At 41.3% G+C, this 24,732-nt stretch overlaps 3 protein-coding genes and 1 long non-coding RNA gene across 6 annotated transcripts in view; 3 read left to right on the forward strand and 1 right to left on the reverse strand.

Annotated features, from left to right (window-relative positions):
- The window catches only part of LOC136435438 (uncharacterized), a 58,241-nt gene that overhangs the window by 14,733 nt on the left and 18,776 nt on the right, over nt 1–24,732 (forward strand). The window contains exons 3-8 of one of the 2 annotated variants that reach the window (XM_066428939.1): nt 21,239–21,307; nt 21,718–21,807; nt 22,078–22,153; nt 22,952–23,095; nt 23,465–23,558; nt 24,502–24,628. In XM_066428939.1, coding sequence (XP_066285036.1) covers nt 21,239–21,307; nt 21,718–21,807; nt 22,078–22,153; nt 22,952–23,095; nt 23,465–23,558; nt 24,502–24,628 — 600 coding nt within the window. The remainder of the gene's footprint in view (nt 1–21,238; nt 21,308–21,717; nt 21,808–22,077; nt 22,154–22,951; nt 23,096–23,464; nt 23,559–24,501; nt 24,629–24,732) is intronic. The other variant, XM_066428938.1, reaches the window with a different exon arrangement.
- Nucleotides 79–9,995, forward strand: LOC136435437 (uridylate-specific endoribonuclease-like). The gene is made up of 13 exons (XM_066428937.1): nt 79–199; nt 1,601–1,789; nt 2,423–2,755; nt 3,094–3,153; nt 3,592–3,687; nt 4,766–4,826; nt 5,403–5,546; nt 5,742–5,835; nt 6,077–6,203; nt 7,655–7,891; nt 8,025–8,060; nt 8,395–8,430; nt 8,588–9,995. The coding sequence occupies exons 2-13, from the start codon at nt 1,619–1,621 to the stop codon at nt 8,834–8,836; spliced, it is 1,644 nt and encodes a 547-aa protein (XP_066285034.1). The 5' UTR covers nt 79–199; nt 1,601–1,618; the 3' UTR covers nt 8,837–9,995.
- LOC136435440 (uncharacterized) lies at nt 10,736–12,437 on the reverse strand. Its single transcript, XM_066428942.1, has 4 exons — nt 12,311–12,437; nt 11,711–12,006; nt 11,233–11,499; nt 10,736–10,983 (listed from the first exon to the last, which is right to left on the reverse strand). Exons 2-4 carry the CDS (start codon nt 11,816–11,818, stop codon nt 10,894–10,896), a joined length of 465 nt encoding a protein of 154 aa, XP_066285039.1. The 5' UTR covers nt 11,819–12,006; nt 12,311–12,437; the 3' UTR covers nt 10,736–10,893.
- LOC136435441 (uncharacterized) lies at nt 18,499–20,384 on the forward strand. 2 transcript variants are annotated; one of them, XR_010755839.1, is made up of 3 exons: nt 18,499–18,622; nt 19,391–19,585; nt 20,225–20,384. It is a non-coding gene; the product is annotated as an uncharacterized lncRNA (long non-coding RNA). The 2 variants fall into 2 exon arrangements; XR_010755840.1 differs by having other exon boundaries at nt 19,391–19,579.

Genomic DNA, 24,732 nt, shown 5'->3' on the forward strand with positions numbered 1-24,732 from the left:
GAACCGCTGAAAATATATCATATGGCTGGCTTCTAGGCTACCATCCTATGAAGTTCTAGGCCTAGGGGAGAACTGTCCTCTGATTGGCTACGGGCCAAACTGTCAAGGTGCCGAAAGGTCCTGGTGCCGCGTAACGGGGTGACAAATACACCACCCAAAATCGAGTAATGTATTGTTCAATTTCATATGTATCAAGCAGGTAAGGGCAATGATTTTATCAATATCCGTTTGGGAATCAGTCGGTGCACTTTCTATGTAATTATTGCAAGGAAACGGACTAGATTATACTTGAAATCAGCCTTTAGAGTTATGCCCTCAACAGCATGACGAAAACAAATATGGCGGTAGTTTCTCTTTGCCGCCATTCACAGGCATTCCAAGCTGTATGTTCATTTACACTTTTAATCCATTTTACAAGGCTTCATCACAGAGTAAAGGTTGACATGGTTGAAGATAAAGGAGAATATAGATTATAGTGCAACAAAATCCTATACGTAGCGAGACAGCGAAGTTTGGACCCATGGTCATGGTTTGAATGGTTTGGGGGGTCTTGGGGGTTTACAGAAACTAGCAGCTGGGGTGTCAACCTGGCAAGGTAGGCTGTTCTTGACCCCAAGGGTATGTATGGGGTTGTTGGCCTTAATCTCCAGGAAACAAAGATATAACTTACTTGTTGCTACTAAGCCAAATACAGCATCATAGATTTGTGTCATTGCATAGCAGGGTGTTTGACTCAGAGGTCCTTGGTTTGAGTACCCAGACACACCCCTTGACTTTGTGCCCTTGGGAAAGGCGTCTTGTACAAATTTCCTTATTTCACTCAGGTGAAATTGAGTGCCTAGGTTTGGTTTAGGGCCGTCCCTTGGATAGTTTGTTAAAATAGAGGTCCTGTATTTGAGGAAAGCCACACCACACTTATCAAAAGGGTAGGGGTCCTGTCCAGTGTGAGTGGATCAAATAAATCTGTCTAGATATACAGCTTGTACTGTTACGAACCTGGTGTGTTACACCATAGCACGGTTTGTCGGGTATGCTTTACAAACAAAAACATCTGCACCTCATTATGTTCATCTCTGTCTACCTCAACCTGCATACTAAATATCATGGAACCCCAGTATTCCTTTGTTCAGTTGTTCTCCTTGGACTATTTTGACAAAAATGCCCCTGCAGTTCCAGAAAAAGCTGCTAGGGAGCCCAGGCCTATACCACTTATTCCTTGCATCCCAAGCCACCAAATATGCCATAGCACATCCAGGTCAAAAGATTTTTTTTTAAAAATGGAAGTTCTGGTCCAGGTCAAGGTCACATGCCAAGGGGCCCAAAATTGACCTTGACCTTTGTCTTCCCAACACCTTCCCACTTTTCTTCCAGTGTTGGTAATGTTGCTCCCAGCTGCCCTTGGGGTTAGTCCATGGGGTAGCCTGGCCAGGTAGACAAGTCAGCCTTTTCCGCAAACCCGTCGGGGAGGCAAGAGGAGGGGGTGCCAAAATGACATGAAGTATGGCTGGAGATGTGTAATGAGCTTGAAATGTCATTCATGTTTGTTTGAACTCATGCATTCTTTGACAAACCATTAGCCGTCTCTTGGATTATTTTATAGGAACCTGAGTAAGACAACATGGAGTCCCTGGTTGAAGAACTGACCTGTCCGGTCTGCCTGGACCTGTACGAACAGCCGGTACTCCTACCCTGTGCACACAGCTTGTGTAAAAGGTGTGCTGGAGCATTATTTGCTGAAGCCTTGAGGAAACCCCCTCCAGAATCTGATGGGCAAGGGGTGGCACCCAAGGTAACAATATTAAACATGAAAACTGTGGTTTTGCAGAATAATACATCCTAAGATGTAATCCTAAGATGATTTAAGATATGGGCCATCATGGTATTCCTTATTGACCCTTATACCCTAATTTTGAAAAAAGTCAAGAAATTTTGTTGCATCTGCAACAAAAATTGCCACAAAAATGAGAAAATATGTCAGGTGGTACACTCAATTGTACTAACAGATGTGGCACTATAGTGAGGTTTGAGCCATGAGTGTAGTTGTAGGAATGAAAACGTAAGCAATGTAGTTCAGTAGTACTAGTTGTTAGCGCAGTGCGGTAGCCTTGAGTGTAGCTGCCCGCTTTGCAATTAAGTGATACCAGGCTACTACATGTATAGTCACTTTCTATACTTCTAGCATACAGTAATAAAAAGACCCAGGTTTTGCTTTAATTCTTGTTACAGCATTTATGGTCTCTAATATTAACAAATAAGAGACCATAAATAATCTTTAGTTTAAGATTATTAAAGATTTAGGCATCTTGTTTTGATTTTCCCCGCCATGTTTCTTTTTCACTTGGGAGTCTGCATGGGCCGTCGTCCACAAAATTTACTTGCTAATGCAAAGAAATAATTTCCGCCATGCCTCCTGTCCATATAGCATGTTCAGTGCCCCAGCTGCAGACATGAGTTCCAACTTCCCAAACTTGGAGTGGACGGACTGCGCAAAAACACCACGCTGCGGAACATCGTCGACCGCTACCGGGAATCAAAGAGCAACACAGCCGCCCCCAAGGCGGTTCCTTGTCAGATGTGCGACAAAGAGCCGCCGAACGACGCTGTGAAAACCTGCCTGGTCTGTGATAACTCCTACTGTGAGACATGTTTGGCGACTTTCCACCCAATGAAAGGAGGCCTGGCGCGGCACACGCTGACTAACGCATCGGCAGCAACTCCTAAAGAACCAACGTGTAGTGAGCATCCACAGGATAAGGTAGGGTTTATTTTAGGTAAAGCTTTAATCTGCAAAGTTAACATTTCAGTAGCTACCGTGCAATCTACAAGGGATAAAAACAAGACAGATTCATATTTAAGTCCACTTCATTCTTCTCTCTTGTTCAGCATTGTCTTCAAATTTAAAGATTAAGTGTTTCAACTAGCTTAAAGTATGATAATTGTGCTTCCTTGTGCATAGCTAAAAAGTTTTTCTATATTCATTCATGATGAGATGGTCATATTTGGAGATATTGTAAATAGAACAATCCACATGATGTGATATGTTAATCTCTTGTCAACAATGTAATGTGTGTGTACCAATTATTTTCCCTACAGGTTGGAAAACACGAAAACGATGGGGCTGCCGCAGGGTGGGAAACATTCCAAAAGAAGCAGGTACTGGTAATACTGTACTAAGAAAGGCAACATTTGGGAGCAAATACAGCATATTTCACTCCCTCTTCCTCCCCATGCAAAAAAATGGACTTTTCCAAATCAACCTTACCAGAAGTTAACCATCCCAATTCCCAAAGCCCAATTCCCAATGGTCTATTCAATAAAAATGATAGTATGGGGTGAAATATAATAATCGAAAAAGAAGATAGGAAGAACATTTCAAGATAGTATTGTCGAACAACAGACACAAAGACTAACACTCGGGTAACCGTCGGACCAAACCTCACCGCAAATGATGGTCACATGATGTAGTGCACAAGTTATGTGATTTTGAGCTGACCCTTTGGCAGCTATTATCAAGCAAATTTGTGTGACATTTGGCTGAACAAACTAACAAAACTATGTATGACAAATGTATTAATGTTTCGTTATTTACAGACAAAAGTGCAGTCTGACATCTATTCCACCCTGTGGAGTCTTGACCATAATCGTTTGAGGAAAGGGGTAGACTATGACGTAGACCCATACGCACAGGTACGTATGGCTTTAACTCATTGACAAATGTATTTCATGTCAATTGCAGTCAATCTTATTCATGTTTCAGATACAGAATTTTACAACTATAGTTTGGCAACCTCATGCCACCATGAAATATTTTAAGAGCTTTTGTAGATTTTATGCAAATGACTTATATGTTAACATAATCTAATTGCATGGAGCTGTTCACCTATAACTAAGTTACACATGTCACAAGTATGAAATTCCCAGTACATCATTTTTACTTCGAAGTTGTGGCATTTTCGTATTGATTATGCAAATTAGGCCCATATTTGCCTGTTCCACCTGCCATAAATCATGTGTGTTACTTGTAAGTCCTTCAATGGAAAACGTGAATCATAGTATTTCTTAACTTATTGTGCAAATCAAGTCATTTATTTGCATAACTTGTATCTAATTGTGACATCTCTGTCTAATACCACGTTCATGATGCAAAATCAAGACGTTTTGGTAAGCCAGCCGTTTGGCAAACCAGGTTCATGCAGCTGTTGGGTTCATGATGACAATTCTACGAATCCGGCTTGATACAAACCACCATAGACCACCCCAAAGAGGTGGCTCAGAACACAGCGGTTTGAATCCAAAAGCATTCATGTTCACAAATGATCTGGCTTGGCTTACCAAAACAAATGAAGCTGTTTTGATTTTTGCATCATAAACTGAAATGTTGACACTGTTGTGTTCTAAGCTGCCTGCATGCCCAAAATGATGGAAATCCATGGTTCCTCTCTTCAGTCATCTTCTTTGAAAGATTTTAACAAAAATGCACACGCAGTTCCAAAATTGACTGCTAGGGGGCCCGAACCTATAACAATCTGATCTCATGTGTCCAGGACAAAAGATACATTGAAAACACTGCTATGATAATTTTTCAAGGTCTCATCAAGATGTACCACATACCAAATATCAAGACAATCCATCGATGCCACCTTGAGTTATTGTGTCGACACACACACACACCAACGCTCCCAAAACAGAACCTCCATTTGCCATGGAAGTACATGTAGTTAGATAACCTATTAGTTACATTTTGTCTTATCTGCTTTTGACATAGGGCAACAGACTGTTTCCCTTTGTGAGGCACCAAAACTTGGAAGAAATCCCAACTTATAAAGGTGAGCACAAGCGATAGACTGAAACGTCTTCTTGTGACACCAAAAAGTTACCAAAATGCAATCTTGAAATTGTTAGTATGGAAAATCAAATTGTAGACGCTAGCATCCGTGTACTGGACATAACCTTGAAATATGCGACAGACGTTCTGTTGCACACGTATTTCCGTCATTTTCTGCTTATATCATAAAAATGAACATACTATTGTCTTAATACTCTTGTCATCTTGTTATCTATGACTGGTGCAGTTCAATGAACAATAACACAGGTAACGATATGGTCATTTACCCATCATACAATAACTGCAGTATGATGATATTCCATTTGACAGTATTGAATTGCCTGTAACTGAGTCTTTATTCATCTTGTGCTAGTCTCAAGTTTTATTCTGAATTTCGTCTTTTTCAAAAATGTACAAATAGTGTTACCGCAAATCTATAAATGCCCCCTAGGATGCTAGTACACTTCGTATTACTAGTAATTACTCATTGAAATGGGTTTCACTTCACTTTGACAGCCTTGCTGGTCAATGTAGAATGATGTATTTAATAATGTGCATATCATTTTACTGTGCGTAGCCTTTCTGAGGTTGCTGGACAACTACGACATCAACCAAGCAGACTATGTGACAGAGAAGGAGGAGAACGATGCCCGGGCGTTCCTTAATCGTTGCCTAGATACCAAGGTGATGCAGGAAGCACATTCTTTCTTGGTTAAGGAAGGTAAGATCATCAGCTTCAGAGTTACTGGATAAGGATTTTCATCCTTGAACACAACCAAGATGTCCTGAATTTTACAGTCGTAACGCTTGTTAGATCGAAAGGTGCAAATTTGATCGTATTTAATTAAACAACTTACCAACAAAGCTAGGATTCCCTGCAAAAATCTCTATCTGTTTTCGAATGAAACTAATACAGGACGTGTGCCTGAAAGTAGGAATGGGTTCAAGGGCATGTTATACGACATGTGGTTCACACCCTACACCAGGACTCACAGCGACGGGGTTCAGCGGTAAGTGCTGATGTGTAACAAGACCTTCAATATATAGGGCAGGACTAATCTTGGCCATCATGCTGGTGCTGTTATGTTGTTTGTTTTGTTTTGTTTTGTTTTACTGGTTTGTCTTTTTTTACACTTTGGTTTTACACTTCAAGGCTGTATGCTTGTTGTATAGGCTGTCAAATACAGACGCAAATTTATCTACCATGCTAATAATTAAACAAAATTTTTTTGTCCATGCTAAACTCAACAGCCCCTCCACGGCTTTTGAGCACACCTTTGTGGGAGAGACGCGCTGTTCTCACATGATGGGCCTCCACAACTGGCTTTGTTTCTACGAGGAAGCTGATGTTGATAACATCCAAGTCAGCAGCTGCAGGGTTAGTAGTTGTGTATCCTGTAAACTCAGTTTTAATCCCAGCTGAAACCAATATTAGGTAGATTGAACCTGGATTGAAATATGCCTCTGCCCACTATTTAGTTACAGAGATGCAGACACCCTTTTGCCATAAACTGTGAATTGGACAACAAGGTGTAAACCTTCAATTGATGACATTGAGTTTCATCCTATGTGTTTTTTTAACCACATGACGGCATTATATTTGGACAGAAGATGAGTTCATAACTGCACAAACAATTGTTGTTTATTTATTCATTTATTTCAGCAACGCAGAACATTCATAGATGATTTGTTTTCTAATAAGATGAAGCCCCTTTTTCATGTTTAACTAGCACATGGAAAATAGATACTGAGAAAACAAACTGACAGAACAAAAACAATACCTCCCTGTTAAGTAACAACCTCTTCCATTGATCCCATGAGTGTTTTGTCTGATACTTCCTGTCACTCCTACAAGTCTGAACTTTATGATGACACCATCTTCCCACTCATTTCCTGCCACTCTACTGACAGTGTATTCAAACAACTATGACCCCGTTCACACTCATTTTTTTCAATCGCGATTGAAGTATAATCGCGATTGAATCGATCCGATCGCGATTGATTTTTTCAGTGTGAACGCTTCCAATCGCGATTGGAACGATCCAAAACGATCCAATCGCGATTGGATTGTAACTACCTCCGGAGGTAGTTTGAGAGGATTAATCGCGATCGGATCCAATCCAATCCTATCAAATTTTGAGTGTGAACACAACTACGATTCACTCCATCGCTATCGGCGGGGATTTCTGCTGGTTCCGGGGGTGGGAGGTCATACATTCGGGTACTTGGGGTCATAGTTCGCATCGCGCGGGAAAACAAACCCAAGCCACACACGTCAGATCGCTCTCTTACAACAACAACAATTTTTCATCGTCAACAATGCCCAAGAAGAAGGATGAAACTCCGTCAGCAACTTCAGCTGGTGGCAGGTGGCACGATGAGGAGCTCAGGGTCCTCATCGCAATCTGGGGGAGAGAGGAGGTGCAGACCAAACTGGGGAAATGTCACCGAAAGAGGGACATTTACCAGATGATCGCCGATGGCATGGCGCAGCATGGGTTTGAACGGGCATAAATAATCAATCGTGCTTCAATCGCGATTGGATCACGGTGTACTTTAATCCACTTGGCGAAAAGCAGTGTGAACGCAAACGTTTCTTTGCGTTCAATCGCGATCGGATCGAACAATCGCGATTATACTTCAATCGCGATTGAAAAAAATGAGTGTGAACGGGGTCTATGACACCAAAAAAAAGAAAGCAAAGCCACCGTACAAAAATGTATATGGAGTCCATATACATTATGGAGGCAATGAGAAAAGCTATGTCTCAATGCTACAAAAGTGATTTACATGTACACTTATCTATAATTGAAACATTGCCAATTTCAGCACTATGATTGTGAGGACCGCATCATCCTCACCATTGATTTCGAGTGGCAAGACGATGGCCAGACCAGGGACAGCTTCTTTGTCGGCACGAGCCCGGAGTTCGAGTTGGCCCTGTACACCGTCTGCTTCCTCGCTGGGGACGGAGCAGAGACACAGGCTGTTCTTGGGGGCAAGGCGGTCTCAATCGCCACTTGTAAACTGGACGGTTATCTCGGATCCTGCTATCCAATCATGCAGGTACATTGTTACTATTATTACAATTGTATTAATTAGTTAGGCAAAGTTACCCCTACAGTGACGTCATTATGTATGTACATGTACATGTAGTGGGCAAGTATATTTTAACTCATTGATCTCTTCTATTTTACAGGAACAAAATCAATCATACATTGAATCTAATAGCCAGGTAAGAACTACCAAAGTTCTGGATCTTGCCATCTGATATTGCAGGTCAGTAAGGTTAAAGTTTGAAAATCATCCAACTTTCTGCTCCATGAACCACCATGACACTTGTAAAAGGTCGCTGCCATCTGGTCTTTTATCTCAATCATGGGGCTTCATTTTCTGTGGGATATTCCCAAATTGAATACATTGCATTGACATGATTCCAATCTGCCAAACAATGGTATCTTAGTGTACATTGTATTGATTTGTTAGGCAAAGTTAACCAATAGCAGTGTCATGACAAGTATGTAGTGTACAACTGTATAATTTAAACTATAGACTCTTATCTTTTACAGGAACAAGATCAATCAGACACAGACTCTGATACTGAGGTAAGACATTCTAAAGTTCCGGGAATTTGCAATGCCCACCAGTTATGCTATTCTTTTCTTTCTTTTTATGGTTCCACAATACCTCAGTTAGATAAATTGTTGTTGCAGTCCATAATGTTTTCTTTAAAGTTTACCCCATGTATGTATGGGCTCTTAGGACGATAGGGACGAAGACCCACTTGTCGCTGAAGGCCTAGACTTCTTGGAGTACCTTGAGAATGAGAACATCGGTCCAGAGATGGGGAAGAAAAACCTAAAGAGGATCTACGAGGAAGAGTACACAGAGTCATGCGAGAGAAGGTCTGGGACACCCTTCTCACAGGTCCTACGTAAGCTCGTGTGGGACGACAAGGTCGAGGTTCACAGCAACCATCATGGGGTAGACATTGTCACCATCCTGGAGTAAAGTGACAAAAACCATTCAGATCTCTGTTCTTACTTTATTCACCTTCGTATGATTTGCAGAAACACAGATCATTAAAGTTGTATACTATCATGGAAGTACAATGTTTGTAAAAGTTCTGTCTAGATTGTATGATTCTACATGATCAAGATCCAAGTTGAAGATATGTGTAGAATCGATACATATTTTCCACATATCTGCTCTAGCTCTTGTTACACTAGAGACTACTAATCTCCAAGCAGATCTATAGGTTGCATAAAGACCGTATCAAACTGGCAGAGGAAGTACGTTTTGCAACCCAAGGATTGCATTACAAGCTCCTCCTTCCAGTTGGATACGGTCTTTGCAATCCATTTGGTCTGGTTGGCGACTAAGAGACTACCACTATGTCATTGTCGTACTGTATATGTAATCAGGGAGGTAAGTTTTGTCCTAAAGGTTTGGAGTAATTGACATTGAATGCGCATACAACGCAAAGTGTATAGTGTTTTTTTATAACATTCTATTTGTAGAATTGTGCTGCATATTCATTTGTTCGAATAGTTCAATTATGAATTTTTGCATTTTAGTCCAGTAAACCCAATTTCATGGGCTTCGAAAATAGCTACAATCCTGCAAATACAAGTAGGGGGTTCAAGTATTTTTCCTTATTGAAGATCTCATGTTATATCAGTTTGAAAGTTTCTCAGTGTTGATTTTTAATTGGTAGTATTTACTCTGTAGCACGAATAATTACAATTCCCAGAAAATGGAATATCATAGAAGCAGTGGATCATTCATTCATTGACAAAAGCTATTCTGTCGAAAATCTGCGATTGAATCCAATCAGCTTTGTTCGATGATTTTAAACCTTAGAACGTTTCCATTCTTTAATAGTACTGTGGTAGGCAACACACTTAGTTACTGAGCCTGGAATCCCAAAGTCCTGACAACGTTAAGTTACCAGACCTACATACTGTGGACAGTTTACTCAACCTGGAGCGCGGTTGTTTGTTTTGTATTGTACTTTGGCTGCAGTGACCACCCGGCCGGTCGTCAGAATCCTTTAGTCTCAGATGCCGCCGCACTGTTGCAGGGGTATCTTCGGGATGACAGCAACCATCCAACCGAAAATAGATGATAATGTGTTACAGCTTGTTACAGAATAAAGATTTAAATCACTGCCTTGTTTTTTAGATTATCACTTTTTAAAGGAAAAGCTGTCTTTATCTATCCTCTCTATGAAAGAGCTGTACAAAAGTATAAAGATTTTTGTGTGTATAATTCTGAACAGAAAGATTGGGGTCAACACATCATGCACCAACTGCTCTGATTAAAACAGCAAAAAAGATGACTCTAGTATCTCACGTTTAGACTTTTTTATTCCACAAAAGCAAATGATTATCTTAGAAATCATGGTAGTGTGTCTTTGAAATATGTTTGTTAACATAAGTGTGCAACACAGATACATGTACTTTAAAAAGCTTCAAATATCTGTTACATGTATCTTGTTGTGCATGTTAAAATGAAGTAAAACATTGCATGCAAGTCATTGCTGATCATTACCACTGTCAGCACATATTCTTGTGAATCTAAATGCAGGAAATACATATATGTACATGTATGCACATGGTATTATGTTGACCTGTCACAGCTGCAACTGAAAACAAACATCCAGGAGATTCTATATGTTTGTTTGTTTATAACCCTTATGTTCCTGTAGACAGTCTTTCAGCTGTTGACGTGGACTCTCCAATCATAACAACAATTAACTATGATACAAACCGATTAATGTCCATTTCATACATGGCAAAACAAAATCAAGTGATGAGCTATTACATATAAGATTTAAAAAATTCCGTATACAGTCTGGCCGGCCGTCCACTGAATTCTCATAAAACAGTTTGAACATGAAAATTTTTTTTTGTTCGGGTATTCTGTTCAAAAAGAACAAGAACTCTTATTTTGTGCAGTGCTCTGAATCACAGGAGTCGCCATCCATATCACCAAATACATGGTTCTAAAAAAACTTGTTCTCGGGTTCCCTTGTCTCCTCTGGTCCTGCGGGACTGCATGTCTCCTCAGCGGCCAGCGCTCACTGACTCCTCTCGGGCGGAGGGGTGGGGACGGCCGAGCTTCTTGGCCTTGGAGACGGTAGCCACCACGTGATCCTTATTTGTGCAGGACAGAAGAATCAAACAGGGACCAAATACAGGAACCATTTATGCTAGTCAGTCAGAAACGCTACATGGACAGTGATTTATATAGTCACGATAACGGGACCGACAGGACAACTATTGGAGGTGATCAGGTAAACAAGGTACTTCCATGTCACCGTGGTCATGCGTCAGAATACAAGACATACCGGTAATAAGTCGTGACATTCAATAATACCGGTAGTGAGAAGATAGATGACGTACCTGTCGGCGTTCTGCGGCGAGGTTCTGACGCTTCTCCAGCGCGTCAGCTGTCGCCACCTTGGCCACACGTGCTCTCCTCTTCTTCAGACGCCTCTCCATCCGTTTGGTCTTCTGAGATTCCCGTGTAGCGATGACGTCAGAGTCGCTGGTGGAGGTGATGATGAACCCGCTGCTGGTCACCTTCCCGCTCGCCTTCTTGGCCTCGATCTTTGCCGCCTTCTCCGCAGATTTAGTAGAAATCCTGCCGCTCTTCTTGGCTAACAGGTCCTTTAATGATGGTACAAAACACGATAATTAACAAAGTAAATAACACATCTGAGTTTAATATACATGTAGCTACCCTTCGTTCATCCCGATGGTCACTCTCGTCTCCTCCCCCGCGCTCTTGAGCCTTATCTCTGTTGTTTTCATCTGAGCTTCAACGCATGCGCACCAGGCCCACCGTTCCCTGAAGTCTGAAGTCGGACCATGTCCTTACCTTCCTCCTAACCTCAGCGTCGCTAAGCTGCCTCTTCAGATCGTCAGGAGATTCCGGGCAGGGCTTCTTCACCTTCTCACGCCGTTCCTCCATTTTCTTCAGCCTCATGTGGTAGCGCGGAGGAGTACCAAAGTTCTCGACCGGTACGTGGAAGGCGATGGCATTGTCGCGTCATTTGAGTCCGGGTAGCACACCCTCATCTCGTAGCTGGGACAAAATGTCATCTGAGCTCCATTCAGGCCTCGGCTCAGACATTATAGGAGCGGGTGGACTGCTCACTGGAATCGCCGACGCTTCTGAAACAAAGTTGTAATCATGAAGCACATCTTTCCGTTCAGTCCTTGGGAATGGATGGAATTGTGTTAAACGATAAATGTCAGGGACGATCCAATGGTCTTCAATACGACTGTGAATATGTTTTGCAGAATTGATAGTTTTGTCCGACGCGATCGACAAATACTACTAGTATACAAACTTCAGTAACGCAGAAAAATGAATTGCCTCTACTGGGACATACAGCAGTCCGCAACAGACTCAGATGTTTTCTTCATTGTGGTACACAACTCCACACAGATTTGCTATGAAGCTGCCCGCACTTACCCGTGGTCTCCCGGACCATGCTCTCGTCCCCAGGTGCATCCCCAGTCGTCTCCTCTCCTGGAGCAACTTTGTTGACGCGCAGACAACATGTGAACATTGAAAGCAGTTTATCCCACATTTTGTTCGGAGTCTTGTATATATCGCTGAGTGCAATATCAACCTTGGTGCAATATGCTGTCTGGTACTTTGTTGTTCCAAACAAAGCTTGGAGATCTCGATGGAATGTGACGTCATAAAGCGATGTTCTAGTACGTGTGAGGGAGGTTTATAGCCCATTGTTGCGCGCCGCTAACACATGGCATTGGAGAAGTTATACTGAAACCTTGGCAAACGGTAGCTAAAGAGGCACTAAATCTCTTCTTACTGTAAGAAGTGAAAAGAACAGGTTTTAAGAATTGTCCGCCCCAGTCCGAAACTTGTTATGTACTGCATCATGACTGGCGTCCTTATCAGTCGGACGTAATATCACAAAGTCTTCGCTTGACGATTAACATTACGCCACCCATAAATGCTGCATGCTTTTCAGAAAATTAAAAGGTATCTACACAGCTACAACGATTCTAGGGAAACCGGAACCAAAGCTTAGCCAACTAAACTACATTTCCGGCGTATTACCGCGCCCTGACCCCAGATTAAAACTCCGACCCGAAACTTTTTCGGGCCACGTATTATATATATTAGCGGTAGGCGTTCTGAAATGGATATAACGCAGGCGTCACGTAATAATAAATAAGTTGACGTCAGGTGGACCGCAGGACAACTGGGTGGAACTTTATTTTGCATTTTGCTTCGTCACGCATGATTGAAATGAAATCCCAGATTTTGATATGAAGTAGTGGTGCAGGATTTGCGCTTTCAGCATCAAAGTTGTCCGATACCGAATTCTGTACAATGTTGCTGTTAATGTTCCTAGCGCAATGCTCACCAAATGTGTGAAAGACACTTTTCTTACGTCAGTCAAAACACAATATCGGTGATATTGAAGGAAAAGGAAGCGGGAAGTGTAGAGAACCTATCGGGCTACCGTTAGGTATCAACAAAGCGGGAAAAAAAGTTTTGGCTTCTCTGAGCAAGGAACATACCATTAGAATTATTTAGATGACCGAGTTTCCTTTTAACTTTACAGATAAATTTGTGTACTATCCCTATTTAAGTAAAAATTTGAGGAGGGTCTGGCTAATTATTTATGATTATTGTCAAATTCAGTGCTTGACTGTATGCTGTGTCGGGGGTTGGGGGGGGGGGGTGGTAGGCAACGATGGGCGCCAAGGCCCTGACTTGATCATGAATCGTACTGTTTGGAACGGAAACAAGCCGATGGCATTTTTTTATCATGTTGTAGCCCCCTTAAATGCGTATAGACCACGTGCATCACTATGCATATGTCTCTGCGATTAGATTGTCCGGACATAAGATTTAGATATTTCATCAGTACATACCATTTCAACATAGCAAATAGGAAAATGAAAGAGACACAGCACTTAACACAGCACAACAACAAACACGTATCTTTGACGCATACGAAAGACTGGACAATATTTTCTTGACAGGCACATCTTTATTTTGTTGATGTTCAGAAAACAATATTACCAACACAATGTAGCATAGTAATGCAGCAGTACATGTATGTATATTTCTATCGTTCTACCTTCTAGTATCTAGAATACGGAGTTGTACCGACCGTTGCAATGTACCCATTATACTACCGCAGTAGCCTGGAATATCAAAATAGACAGCAGCCACGTGTTTTTCTTTTACTAGTTTGCGATACAAGATTTCATATTGTCAAAATACATGATGTTTTAACTTGGCGACTTATGCAGAATATTTATACACAACAGGGTCGGTCATTTGTACTCACAATAATCTGGTACACGTGCATATATTGGACATTGCTTGGACATGACATAAATACACTACTCTAAACACTTATGTATCTGCTGACTCATAACCAGAGTCATATATGATCATAGATATAGATATATAGATATAGATATAATCAGATCACCACTAAGTGAGCAACGCGATAGAGAATAGAAATTATAGAAATCTCATAGAAATTATATATATAGCAGGTAACTTTCAAGTTGATTTGCAAGGTTTAAAAAGATCTTATCAAGCTTTTCTGTTTAACTTTTTTTTTCTTTTGATGATGAGTAATAATCGGGAATGGGGGAATATTCGGAAACAGAGAGTAGGAATTAACTAGTCGGGACGGGCATTTGGACTGTGATGAAAAGGAGTTGAGTGAAGTCGGACAGAGAGGGTGTACTGGTAAAGGACGGTGTCGGAGGGGCCTTAAGTCTGTGATGACCAGGGGAGATAGGCGGGGAGGGGGGCATATGGCAGGAGAGCATCAGTGTTATCACAAAGGAACGGGGAGGTAGGCTTGGAAGGGACGGTGTTTGAGATGGGACAATAAGGGGCGGCGGTGGGATCTAGTTTTGAAGCGATGAAGACCGGAACAGAAGTGGCGGACTGTGAGGGGATGGCGTTTGAGCAGGGACAGAAAGGGACAACGGTGGGGTCCAGTTTACTACTGGAGATGATCGTAGACCAAAGGGGGTACTCCGGGATGGGGACGTACGGCAATGGAAGGTCACGGGAATTGTTGAGGAACGGGGAGGTGCAGTGCGGCGGCAGTGGAGGATGGATATGAATGTAGGGAGTGATCTGTGGAGGGGTGGTGGCGGTTGATGTGACGGCAGGAAGCGGTGGGGTGACAGGTGGCAGGAGCGGTGAATGATCTGTTGAAAAGCAAGAACGTCATCATGAATCAACAGGGAAAAAAACACACACAATGAAAATTGATATGAAAAATTCACAGTTTCAATGTTCAGCCTACGTTGCTTTACAGTCTCATGTGCACTGGATTTCCATGAGATTATTATTATTTTAAACCACCGCTGAAATTCAACATTATTGTCTCTTAACGTATGGGTATTATAAAATTTGTAACAGCATTGGAACAACACAATTACGCTGATGTAGTATGATCATTGATAACTTTATTTACAAATCCATAATGGTATTGTGGACATTGGTAGTTAAAATGTACTTCATCACTGCTTTCCCTCTACAGAATTCACATGCTCTCTCGTTAATAGACGTTAATTAAGATCGAGCAATATTCTTACCGTTCAGTTGGAAGCCTGTAGTGACGTTTATATCTGTTCCTGCAACAACTTGGTCCACAATCCTATCCAGCACATCTGCATGTAAAGGATGGAAAATAATTGTCTTTGTGGTGAAGGCGGGGGTTGTTTACTTGTATATTGACGTGAACATAATGATATAGTGACCTTTATTGCATGTTCATTCCCCAGTGGGATAAATGCACATAATGCAATACAAGGGTAATTGGGATAGCAAAGTACATGTAGTAATAATAACGTTAATGTCTAATACAAAACTAAGCACAATATTGATATGCTACCGTATAACTAAGTTCTAGTGACTTCTTCTCTCTTTTTAAAACACATGGCGACATAATTACAGACTTCATCCATTACATAAACATTTGTGCATGACATCAAGTATTCAAAAGTATCCTGCTTTGATATTGTTTTACCTCTCTTGTCAAGCTGAATTGATTTGAACACAGCCTGACGCACTTTTTCATACAATATACAGTCTAGTAAGAAGTGCATTTCATCTTTAATACTTGAATTATTACAAAATTTACATAATCTATCCTGTAAAAGGGTACGGCTATGCCTGCCAGATTCTACATGTAATGGATGGTCACTTATACCAAGTTTGCACATGGCTCTACGATTTTTGAGATAATTTGCATTAAATACTATTATTATTATTATTATTATCTATGATATGGCTGTCTTGTAACCACACGAGGAGAAATGGAGACCATTTTTCTGAGCATGAAGTTTGACTTGCAGTACGCAAATAGTACAGAGAGTCTTGGAAGAAGTTATGATATAAAATACAGTATACAATTAAAGAAGTTCAACACGACTACATTTTGCCATGTACAATTGTCGAGCAATAGAAGTTCACTCGAACGGTTATGTACCATGATTTGAACCAAACGTAAGGAAACTTTTCACATGATTCCAGTACACTTAGTTTGCCTTTCAGTTATACTTCGAGCAATTAAGAATGTCATGTAAGTACCTCATACAGAAATGGTCAAACGTACGTTGCCGGCTTGCCGATCTACAACACTTGTGGATAAATTTTTGGAGGCTAAACCACACACAATGTGGCGAACACAAACGTAGGTATATAACGTTAGCAACCGGTTACTAAACAAAACATTAGTATAGCTATGCACTCATGTCTCTTCAATAGACACTTTACAAGAATCTTTTCCGGACTACTAGTACTACGCCTTGTAGACGAAAGCCTACCCAGAGCTAATCTGTACACTGCTGCCTAGTTCAGGCCGTTTGATAATCTGATATAAACTTTCATTGCATTAACTTCTCAGGACATCTTAAACCTCACATGTGAAATTCGCAACCGATGCTAGACTAAAACATGTAACGTACACATGGCATAAATCTTTGATCTGAGGTCCGACACATGTGACCTGGAGATACTACCAGCATTATATCTTGGCATATATTTCCGTGTCTTCAATTCAAAATTCCGAGGCTTCAAAAAATGTAATTTGGTGAGTACACCAAAATAACATCCTTAGTAGCTCATGTTTAAAAGAAAGTTAACCTTTCCGGTACACCTCTTCATCGTCGGCGTCTTTGTTGTTACGGCGGATAATGCCACACGTGCAGATAGCCAAGACGGCCGACAGGAATCGCGAGGCTCTACTGGGCCCGGGCTTCTTCTTCTTGTCTTTCATTAACTTCTTCTCGGCGTGAGACGGTTTTGATCCTTTTCGGGCCATGGCTGCGAAAAAGTGAGCGATACACTCCAGGTGGAGCGTTCTCGAACGTCACATTTGATGTCGCGACAAAGGGAGAACAATCGGAACGTTGGACCAATCAGGCTGCGATTTGAAATGTTCTAGAAACCATCAGATTAGTAACGTTATGTGTGACCTCGACGCCCGCTTAAAAAATGAAAGGTGTTCATATCATCGAGTGCTATACAAATGCACGGATATCAAATGATGCAAATCGTCATCATATAATTCTCGTCTTTTCATTTTCATATCTTTTTTAATCTGCATACCCTGTCATAAAATGTCACTCCGGACTTCAGAAAGGTCCCATCTACCATATATCCAAATTTCCCTTCAATTTCCCCGCAGGGCAAGCCTAAAGTCATGTAAAATAAATACTGTATTCGGCAAGTGCCCTGTGGATATTTGTTTGTTTGTTTTTTGTTTGTTTGTTTGTTTGTTTGTTTGAACCCTTGTTTATGCAGATGGTGTGATCAAATGGCGTGAAGAAGTTCTTTAATATTTCGTTTCCTTCTTATGAATTGCACGAACGCTGTCCGCTCGTTTTTTACCGTGTTTGATATGCAGACTAATTTAGTCATAGAACAGAAAAACTATGTTTTTGAAGGGGAGAACACCGTAGAAGAAGAAATATTGAACTCTGTTGCCCCCCTCTCACTGGACCCGCTGCACGCTGGCGGCGTCGCTGCGTCCTAAACTGGATTTGTGTTGCCTTTGACTTTATAATGGGAAGATCATTCAAAACGTACAAGTATGACCAAAAAGACAACAAAACACACAAAGCTTAAAAAGATTCGTTTTTGTCGATGAAATTCGTTGAGTGCTTTGTGCCGCGGGTCCAGTGAGGGGGAGGGGGGCTTAAGTGAACGATAAGAGGCAGAGGTTACCCCAGCACACCAGTAGACCTCAGTATAAATATATGCTCGGACGGCGTTAAACATTACAATAAACTAGTATATCTACACGAGCCAGCTCAGTCCTCGGCTCTAGGGCCAACATACCGCCAATTAAGTCTTACTTCAGGGTGTTCAAGGAGGTTAAATAAAAACACTGGGAAACCACCTTTGTCTGGCATTTTGGCTTTAACTCTCCAAGCAGAGGTTAGTGGGGAATATTATGACCTTCTAAGAGTCTATCATATTCCCCCTTTCTTTTTCTTCTTTTTCCTCTGGCCCTAACCGGAATGAAAACCGGGTATAGGATATTGAATAAAGAAGGCTGAAGAAGGTCATAATCTTCCCCACCAACATCTGCTTGGAGCCGAGGAGCTGACCGGTGCAGTCCCTGGAGACAGTCTGCAGTCCTCTGATTGGCTAGTAAGGGCCGAACTCCCAAGGTGTCATAACGTGTCCAGACAAGATTACCCCAGGTGCACCATCCCGAACTCAAGCTCCACACATTTGCTCAGTTTTACGTGAACTAAACAGGTAAGGATAACAATGTTGTTGTTGATGTCTTTGCCTATTTTTCTGCTAGGCGTGGTCTCAAGGAGCTGTCTCTCCTAGGTTCTTGGGACGTGTTTTAGACGATGTCTTCTGGTGGTCATCCCGTTAGGTGCTCTCTAACCAAGAGTCTAAGTCTGCAGTAGGGCTCCTTTTCAAGTCTAGAATTTTCCAAAATTAGTTTGGGAATCAGTCGTTGCACTTTCCCTGTAATTGTTGCTTAGCGCCAGACTAGATCATACCCTTGAAACAAACTTCTTTTAGAATGTCCTTGGCAGCATAATATTTTTGACGAAAACAAACATGGCGGCAGTTTTTCTTTGACCGCCACTCGCCCGCGTGGGTATAGCACGGGGAAAAAAATCTCAAGCTATATGTTCATTTACACTCTCTAATCTATTTTACAAGGCTTCATCACAGTATAAAGGTTGAAGACGAAGGAGAATATACTAAGATTATAGCGCAACAGAATAGTTACTAGACAGTGAAGTTTGGGCATTGTCTTTGGCACTTAGGTTTGAAAACTTTGAATGGCTTGGGGGTTTACGGAAAAAGCTGGGCTTTCTACCTGGTAAGGTAGGCTACCCCTGTTTATGATCCCAGGCCTTTGATGGAACCTCCCAAAAGTGGTAGACAGTTTACAAGTCACAGCTTTTTTTTTTACAGTTTGTGATGGTCAGTCAAATGTTATTTATGTCCATTCAAACTCATCCATTTGTTGACAAACCAAGCCCTCTCTTCAAATTATTCTAGGAGCCTGAGTAAGGCGACATGGAGTCCCTGGTTGAAGAACTGACCTGTCCGGTCTGCCTGGACCTGTACGAACAGCCGGTACTCCTACCCTGTGCACACAGCCTGTGTAAAAGGTGCGCTGGCATATACTTTGCTGAAGCCAAGAAGAAATCCCGTCAACAAGCTGCAGGGCGAGGAGTGGCACCCAAGGCCAAGGTAAGATAGATATGAATCCTAAGATGATTAGATATTGATAACTTGAATAAGGCCACAGGAAGTCAATTCTATACTCTATATGGATGACATCAGTGCACTCAGTCATTTAGGTTTACCTGATTTTTTTTTAAAAATCAAGAAATGTTGTTCCCTCCAAAGATGGTGAACATGACGCAAAAATACAGGGAAAATATGTGGTATTGTAGCTCGGATTTTGTTCTTGTAAAATTGCCACTGATGTCGCCATGGGTGTATTGTAGAACTTTTAGAAGCAATCAAAATCGAAATGGAACTAGTTGTGTAGTTGCAGAAGTGTAATGTGGTAGCCTCACTCACTGACTCCTGGAGTGTTGTTCCCAACTTGGTTTGTGATATCAGGACGTTACAACACTCACTGTGAACTCCTTGAATACAGGAATAAAAGACTTGTTGGCTGTAATACAATGTTTTGTCTCATTAATCTTGTGACGATGTTTATAGTCTCTGTTTTGAAAATTTAGGCATCCTGTTTTTTGCCCATCTTGTTTTTTTGTGTACTAGTATTACATTTGGCGTCTGCATAGACTGTCATCTACAAAATTTACTTGTTGTTTCCTAATCATTCAAATAAACAATCTTCGCCCTGACCCATCCATGTAGCATGTTCAGTGCCCCAGCTGCAGACATGAGTTCCAACTTCCCAAACTCGGAGTGGACGGACTGCTCAAAAACACCACACTGCGGAACATCGTCGACCGCTACCGGGAGTCAAAGAGCAACACAGCTGCCCCCAAGGCGCCTCCCAAGGTGCCCCCCAAGGCGCCCCCCAAGGCAGCCCCCAAGGCAGCCCCCAGTCAAACCTACGACAAAGAACCGAAATATGATGCTGTGGAACCCTTCCTGCTGTGGAACCCTACTTGTGACGACTACTGTGAACTGTGTACTTTCGACCAGATGGAGGGAGCCCTAGCAGGGCTCACACTGACTGATGCATCGGCAGCAACTCCTAAAGACCTGACACCCACAGTGCATCCTCAGGAGAAGGTAGGGTTAAGCTTCCCCCTGAGAATTCAGTAGCGATATCTTGCAATAGAAATAGGACAGAATTTATTTGAAAATAAAAGTCCACTTTATAGATTTTGTTCTTCTGTCATGTTTGAATTGTTTGTTTGTTGTTGTTGTTTTGTTTGTATTTTATACCTGGTAAATCACCTCATGGTGTAACACACCAGGTTCGTAATGATCATGAATAGTACTGCATCTCTGAGCAGATTTATTTCCCTCACACCGGGATGGCCCCTCCACTTTTTCGATGCTTGGCTCTGAGCTCAAATATGTCCCTAGCCAAAGCTTAAGCTAGGTACTCATTTATACCCCAGCCGAGTGAGGAAATTGGTGCCTAAGCCCTTTCTCATCGGTCATTCAAACTTAGTACCTCCATATGCATGTTCTGAGTCAACAACCTTAATCACAAGGCCAGTACCTTGCCACCACCACCACTCTTGACTTTGTCTCTGCCTCTGTGGTGCAACTGAATAACTTACGTGCTTCCTTGTGTTTGCTCAAGATGGCTTAATCTAAGCTGTACTTTTTCATTATACACAGTCTTCAGTATGTTTTCATTTGTCATCAGTTTTGATTGATTTATATGTGTGTACCATATTTTCCCTTCAGGTTGGAAAACATGGTTACCACAGGGTTGGCGTGGTTACCACAGTGCCTGACACATCCCAACAGAACCAGGTAATTACCAGAAAAACAGTACATCATATCTAACTCCCCCCCCATGCAAAAATGTTCCAAATCAACCCTTTGCAGAAGTGGACTACATGTATTCCAAAGCCTAAACTGTAAACATTGACTGTTTCAAAAGAACTTCACTCCAAAAAGAAAATTAAAAGAAAGGCATTGCAGTATTTATGCACTCTATTCCTGTGCTAGCTTTTAGGTCATTGCAAAGATTGACTCTCAGGTAATCTTGCAACCAAACTTCACCGCAAATGATGGTCTCATAACGTAGTGCACAAGCTATGTAACTTTGAACCTGCCATTTGGCAGCTTGTATCCAGCAAATGTGTGGGACATCTGAGTCAACAATACCCCCAAACTATGTATGACTAACGTATTAACGTTACATTATTTACCCTTTACAGACAAAGTTGCAGCCTGACATCTATTCCATCCTGTGGAGTCTTGACCGTAACCGTGTGTGGCAAGGAATGGACTACAAATTAGACATACATGTACGTAGGACTTTTTCTCATTGAAAAAACGTATTTCCTTGTCCGTTATGATTGTATTCATGTTTCAGCAGTGTTCTAGCCAGCGTCTGTCATTCCGTCATTTCATGGAATTTTGCCAATCATGTCTGATGATATTTTGTCCTTCATCTTTACAGACAAAATTTGTTAAACTATTAAACCCTGTGCATGTTACTTGTAGCATTCTTTCATCACCTTTTGTATTGCTTGTAGAGTGAACTTACATTTTTGTCTTATTTGCTTGTGATATAGGGCGACATAGGATGGGGCGACAGACTGTTTCGCTATGTTGATCGAGACCACTTGGAGGAAATCCCAACTTACAGGGGTGAGCATGAGCAACAATAGACTCTGTAAAACGTCTTGTGGCCACCATTAGACAATCTTGATATCATTTGTATGGAAAATAAGTTGTTCTGGATAAGAGTTAAACTTAACTTTCAACACAAAGAACTTGTCAAATTTTTAACTAATCACAAAGATTATTTGAGTTGGAAGTTACAGTTTGACTCTGGTCCAAAATGGCTTTTACAAACACAAATGAATTTTCAAGTTACAAAAAATGAGTTGCTCAAGTTGTACTGGATATAACCGTGACATATGAAACAGAAATAGAATAAACCACTTGTGCTGTTGCACACTTATGTCCATCATTTTCTATTTATGAATATGAACATATTGTCATTTTAATACTCCTGTTATTATCCATGACTGTGGTGCAGCTAAGTTAACAATAACACAGCTAGGTTTTTGGTCATATGTCTCATCATACGATTACTACACCCTTAGATAATGAAATTGTATTAGCAGTTATTTTTTTAATAGTCCTCTCATGCCAGTTTCAAATTTCGTTCTTCTTTTACACGGCCTTGGACCCTTGGTATGAGGGAGCTTCAGGCATAAGCCTCAAGTGTCAAACTTCTGCACATGAATGAAGCCAACACACTTATCAAGAAGAGTAGGGGTGACCAAGGAATGTCCTTCCGGTGACATGGTGTGCTTAGCTAAATATGTAGCAAAAGCCGCATCGCACTACTTGCTAACAAGATACCGTCATGCTCTGTTCTCAGTCTAATGTTTGACCGCTTTTAGAATCAATGCATTCTTAATGTAAATGTTATCATAGCCTTTCTGAGGTTGCTGGACAACTACCACATTGACCAACCGGAGTATGTGACAAAGAAAGAGGAGAACGATGCCCGGGCATTCCTTAACTGTTGCCTGGATACCGAGCTGATGAAGGAGGCACATTCCTTCTTGGCTAAGAAAGGTAAGATGTCAGCTTCATGACACTTTAGACCATGGCTGTCTCCAGCTTTGAATTTTTTTCTGGCTTGCTCTTTGTTTGGGAGCCGATGTTTTGAATTTTCATTGTTAAAGTGGTCATTTTAAGCTTATGAAGATACATATTTTTATCAATTTCATGGCATAAATTTCTGGTTTGGAGACGGACAGGGTGAAATTTTTTACCGTCCCTACAAATTTCTGTCCCAGGACGGTCCTGCAGACAGCCCAGGTTTAGACGTCTTGAATTTTACCACCATTGACATTGTTAGATAGGTCAACTTTAATCGTGTTACTTACCAACAGAGGTTTAGCTCTCTTAAGCTTGCTAAGATCATCTGTCTCTTTACTGCAGGATGCGTGCCTGAAAGTAGACAAGGGTTCAAGGGCGTGTTATACGACATGTGGTTCACACCCTACAGCAGGACTCACAGCGACAGGGTTCAGAGGTAGGTGTATTTGTCTCAGGGTTGACAAAAGTACTGATGTGTGACCTTCGATGTAGACTGTAGACAATCGTGCCACCAAGCTGATGCTGTTATTATCTCCATGAAAAATGGAGATATTGTTTTTGGTGTGTCTGTGTGTGTGTGTGTTTGTGTTTGTGTTTCCGGACTCTTGTAGTCAGCATAACTCAAGAACCTCTTGATGGATTACAATGATATTTGGTATGTGGGCGGGTGTTGTGAAGCCGAAGGTTAGGGTCGATTTTGGGCCCCCTGGTATGTGACCTTGGTACTGCAGCAGAACTTCAATTTTTGTATCTTTTGACCTAGACGTGCTGTGGTCTTGATTTTTGGGTGGCAGATAGCTTGTGATGTAATAAAGAAGTGGTGTAGGTTTGGGTCCCCTAGCAGCTTTCTCTGGAACTGCAAGGGCGTTTTTGTGAAAATCTTCTAGGGACAATAACTGAACAAAGGAACAACAGATTTCCATGACATTTAGTATGCAGGTAGCTTGGACAGAGATATACACAATGAAGTGCAAATTATGCTAATTGGGAATTAATTTGCATAGATAATGAGGAAAATCTATATTTGCAGTGTTTTCCATTATAAGACTCAAATACATGTAACATATGTAGTTTATGGAAAGTGGAGCATCAACAGATACCAATAATGCAAATAAATTCCTGATTTGCATAATTAATGCAAAAACACAGAAATTCATCAAATTGGAAAATTATAGAACTGTCAATATTGCAACATGTGTAAGTTAGATAAAGGTGTTTATGATTAAGCATGCATTATGTAAATGTGTAAGTCATTTGCATAAATAGAATTGTTCATGGAGATATGAGGTCGCGGAACTCTTGTTTGCTTTGTTTTATTTGACACAAAACTGGTGTACAATTGTTGAAAACATAGCCTATGTGTCCACTCAACTCAACAGATTCTCCACTGGATTTGAGCACACCTTTTTGGGAGAGACTCGCTGTCGTCACATGATTGGCTTCCACAACTGGCTCCGTTTCTACGAAGAGGAGTGCCAGGGGTGCATTCAAGTCAATGACTGCAAGGTCAGTTGTTATGCCATCAGTTTATGTGCTGAAAAATGTGAACACCCTTTTGCTATTAACTGTTTACACGGTAAACACACCTTCAGTTGATGATTGTTTTGAGC

This window comes from Branchiostoma lanceolatum, chromosome 5 (assembly GCF_035083965.1).
Source record: "Branchiostoma lanceolatum isolate klBraLanc5 chromosome 5, klBraLanc5.hap2, whole genome shotgun sequence".
Lineage (NCBI taxonomy): Eukaryota > Metazoa > Chordata > Leptocardii > Amphioxiformes > Branchiostomatidae > Branchiostoma > Branchiostoma lanceolatum.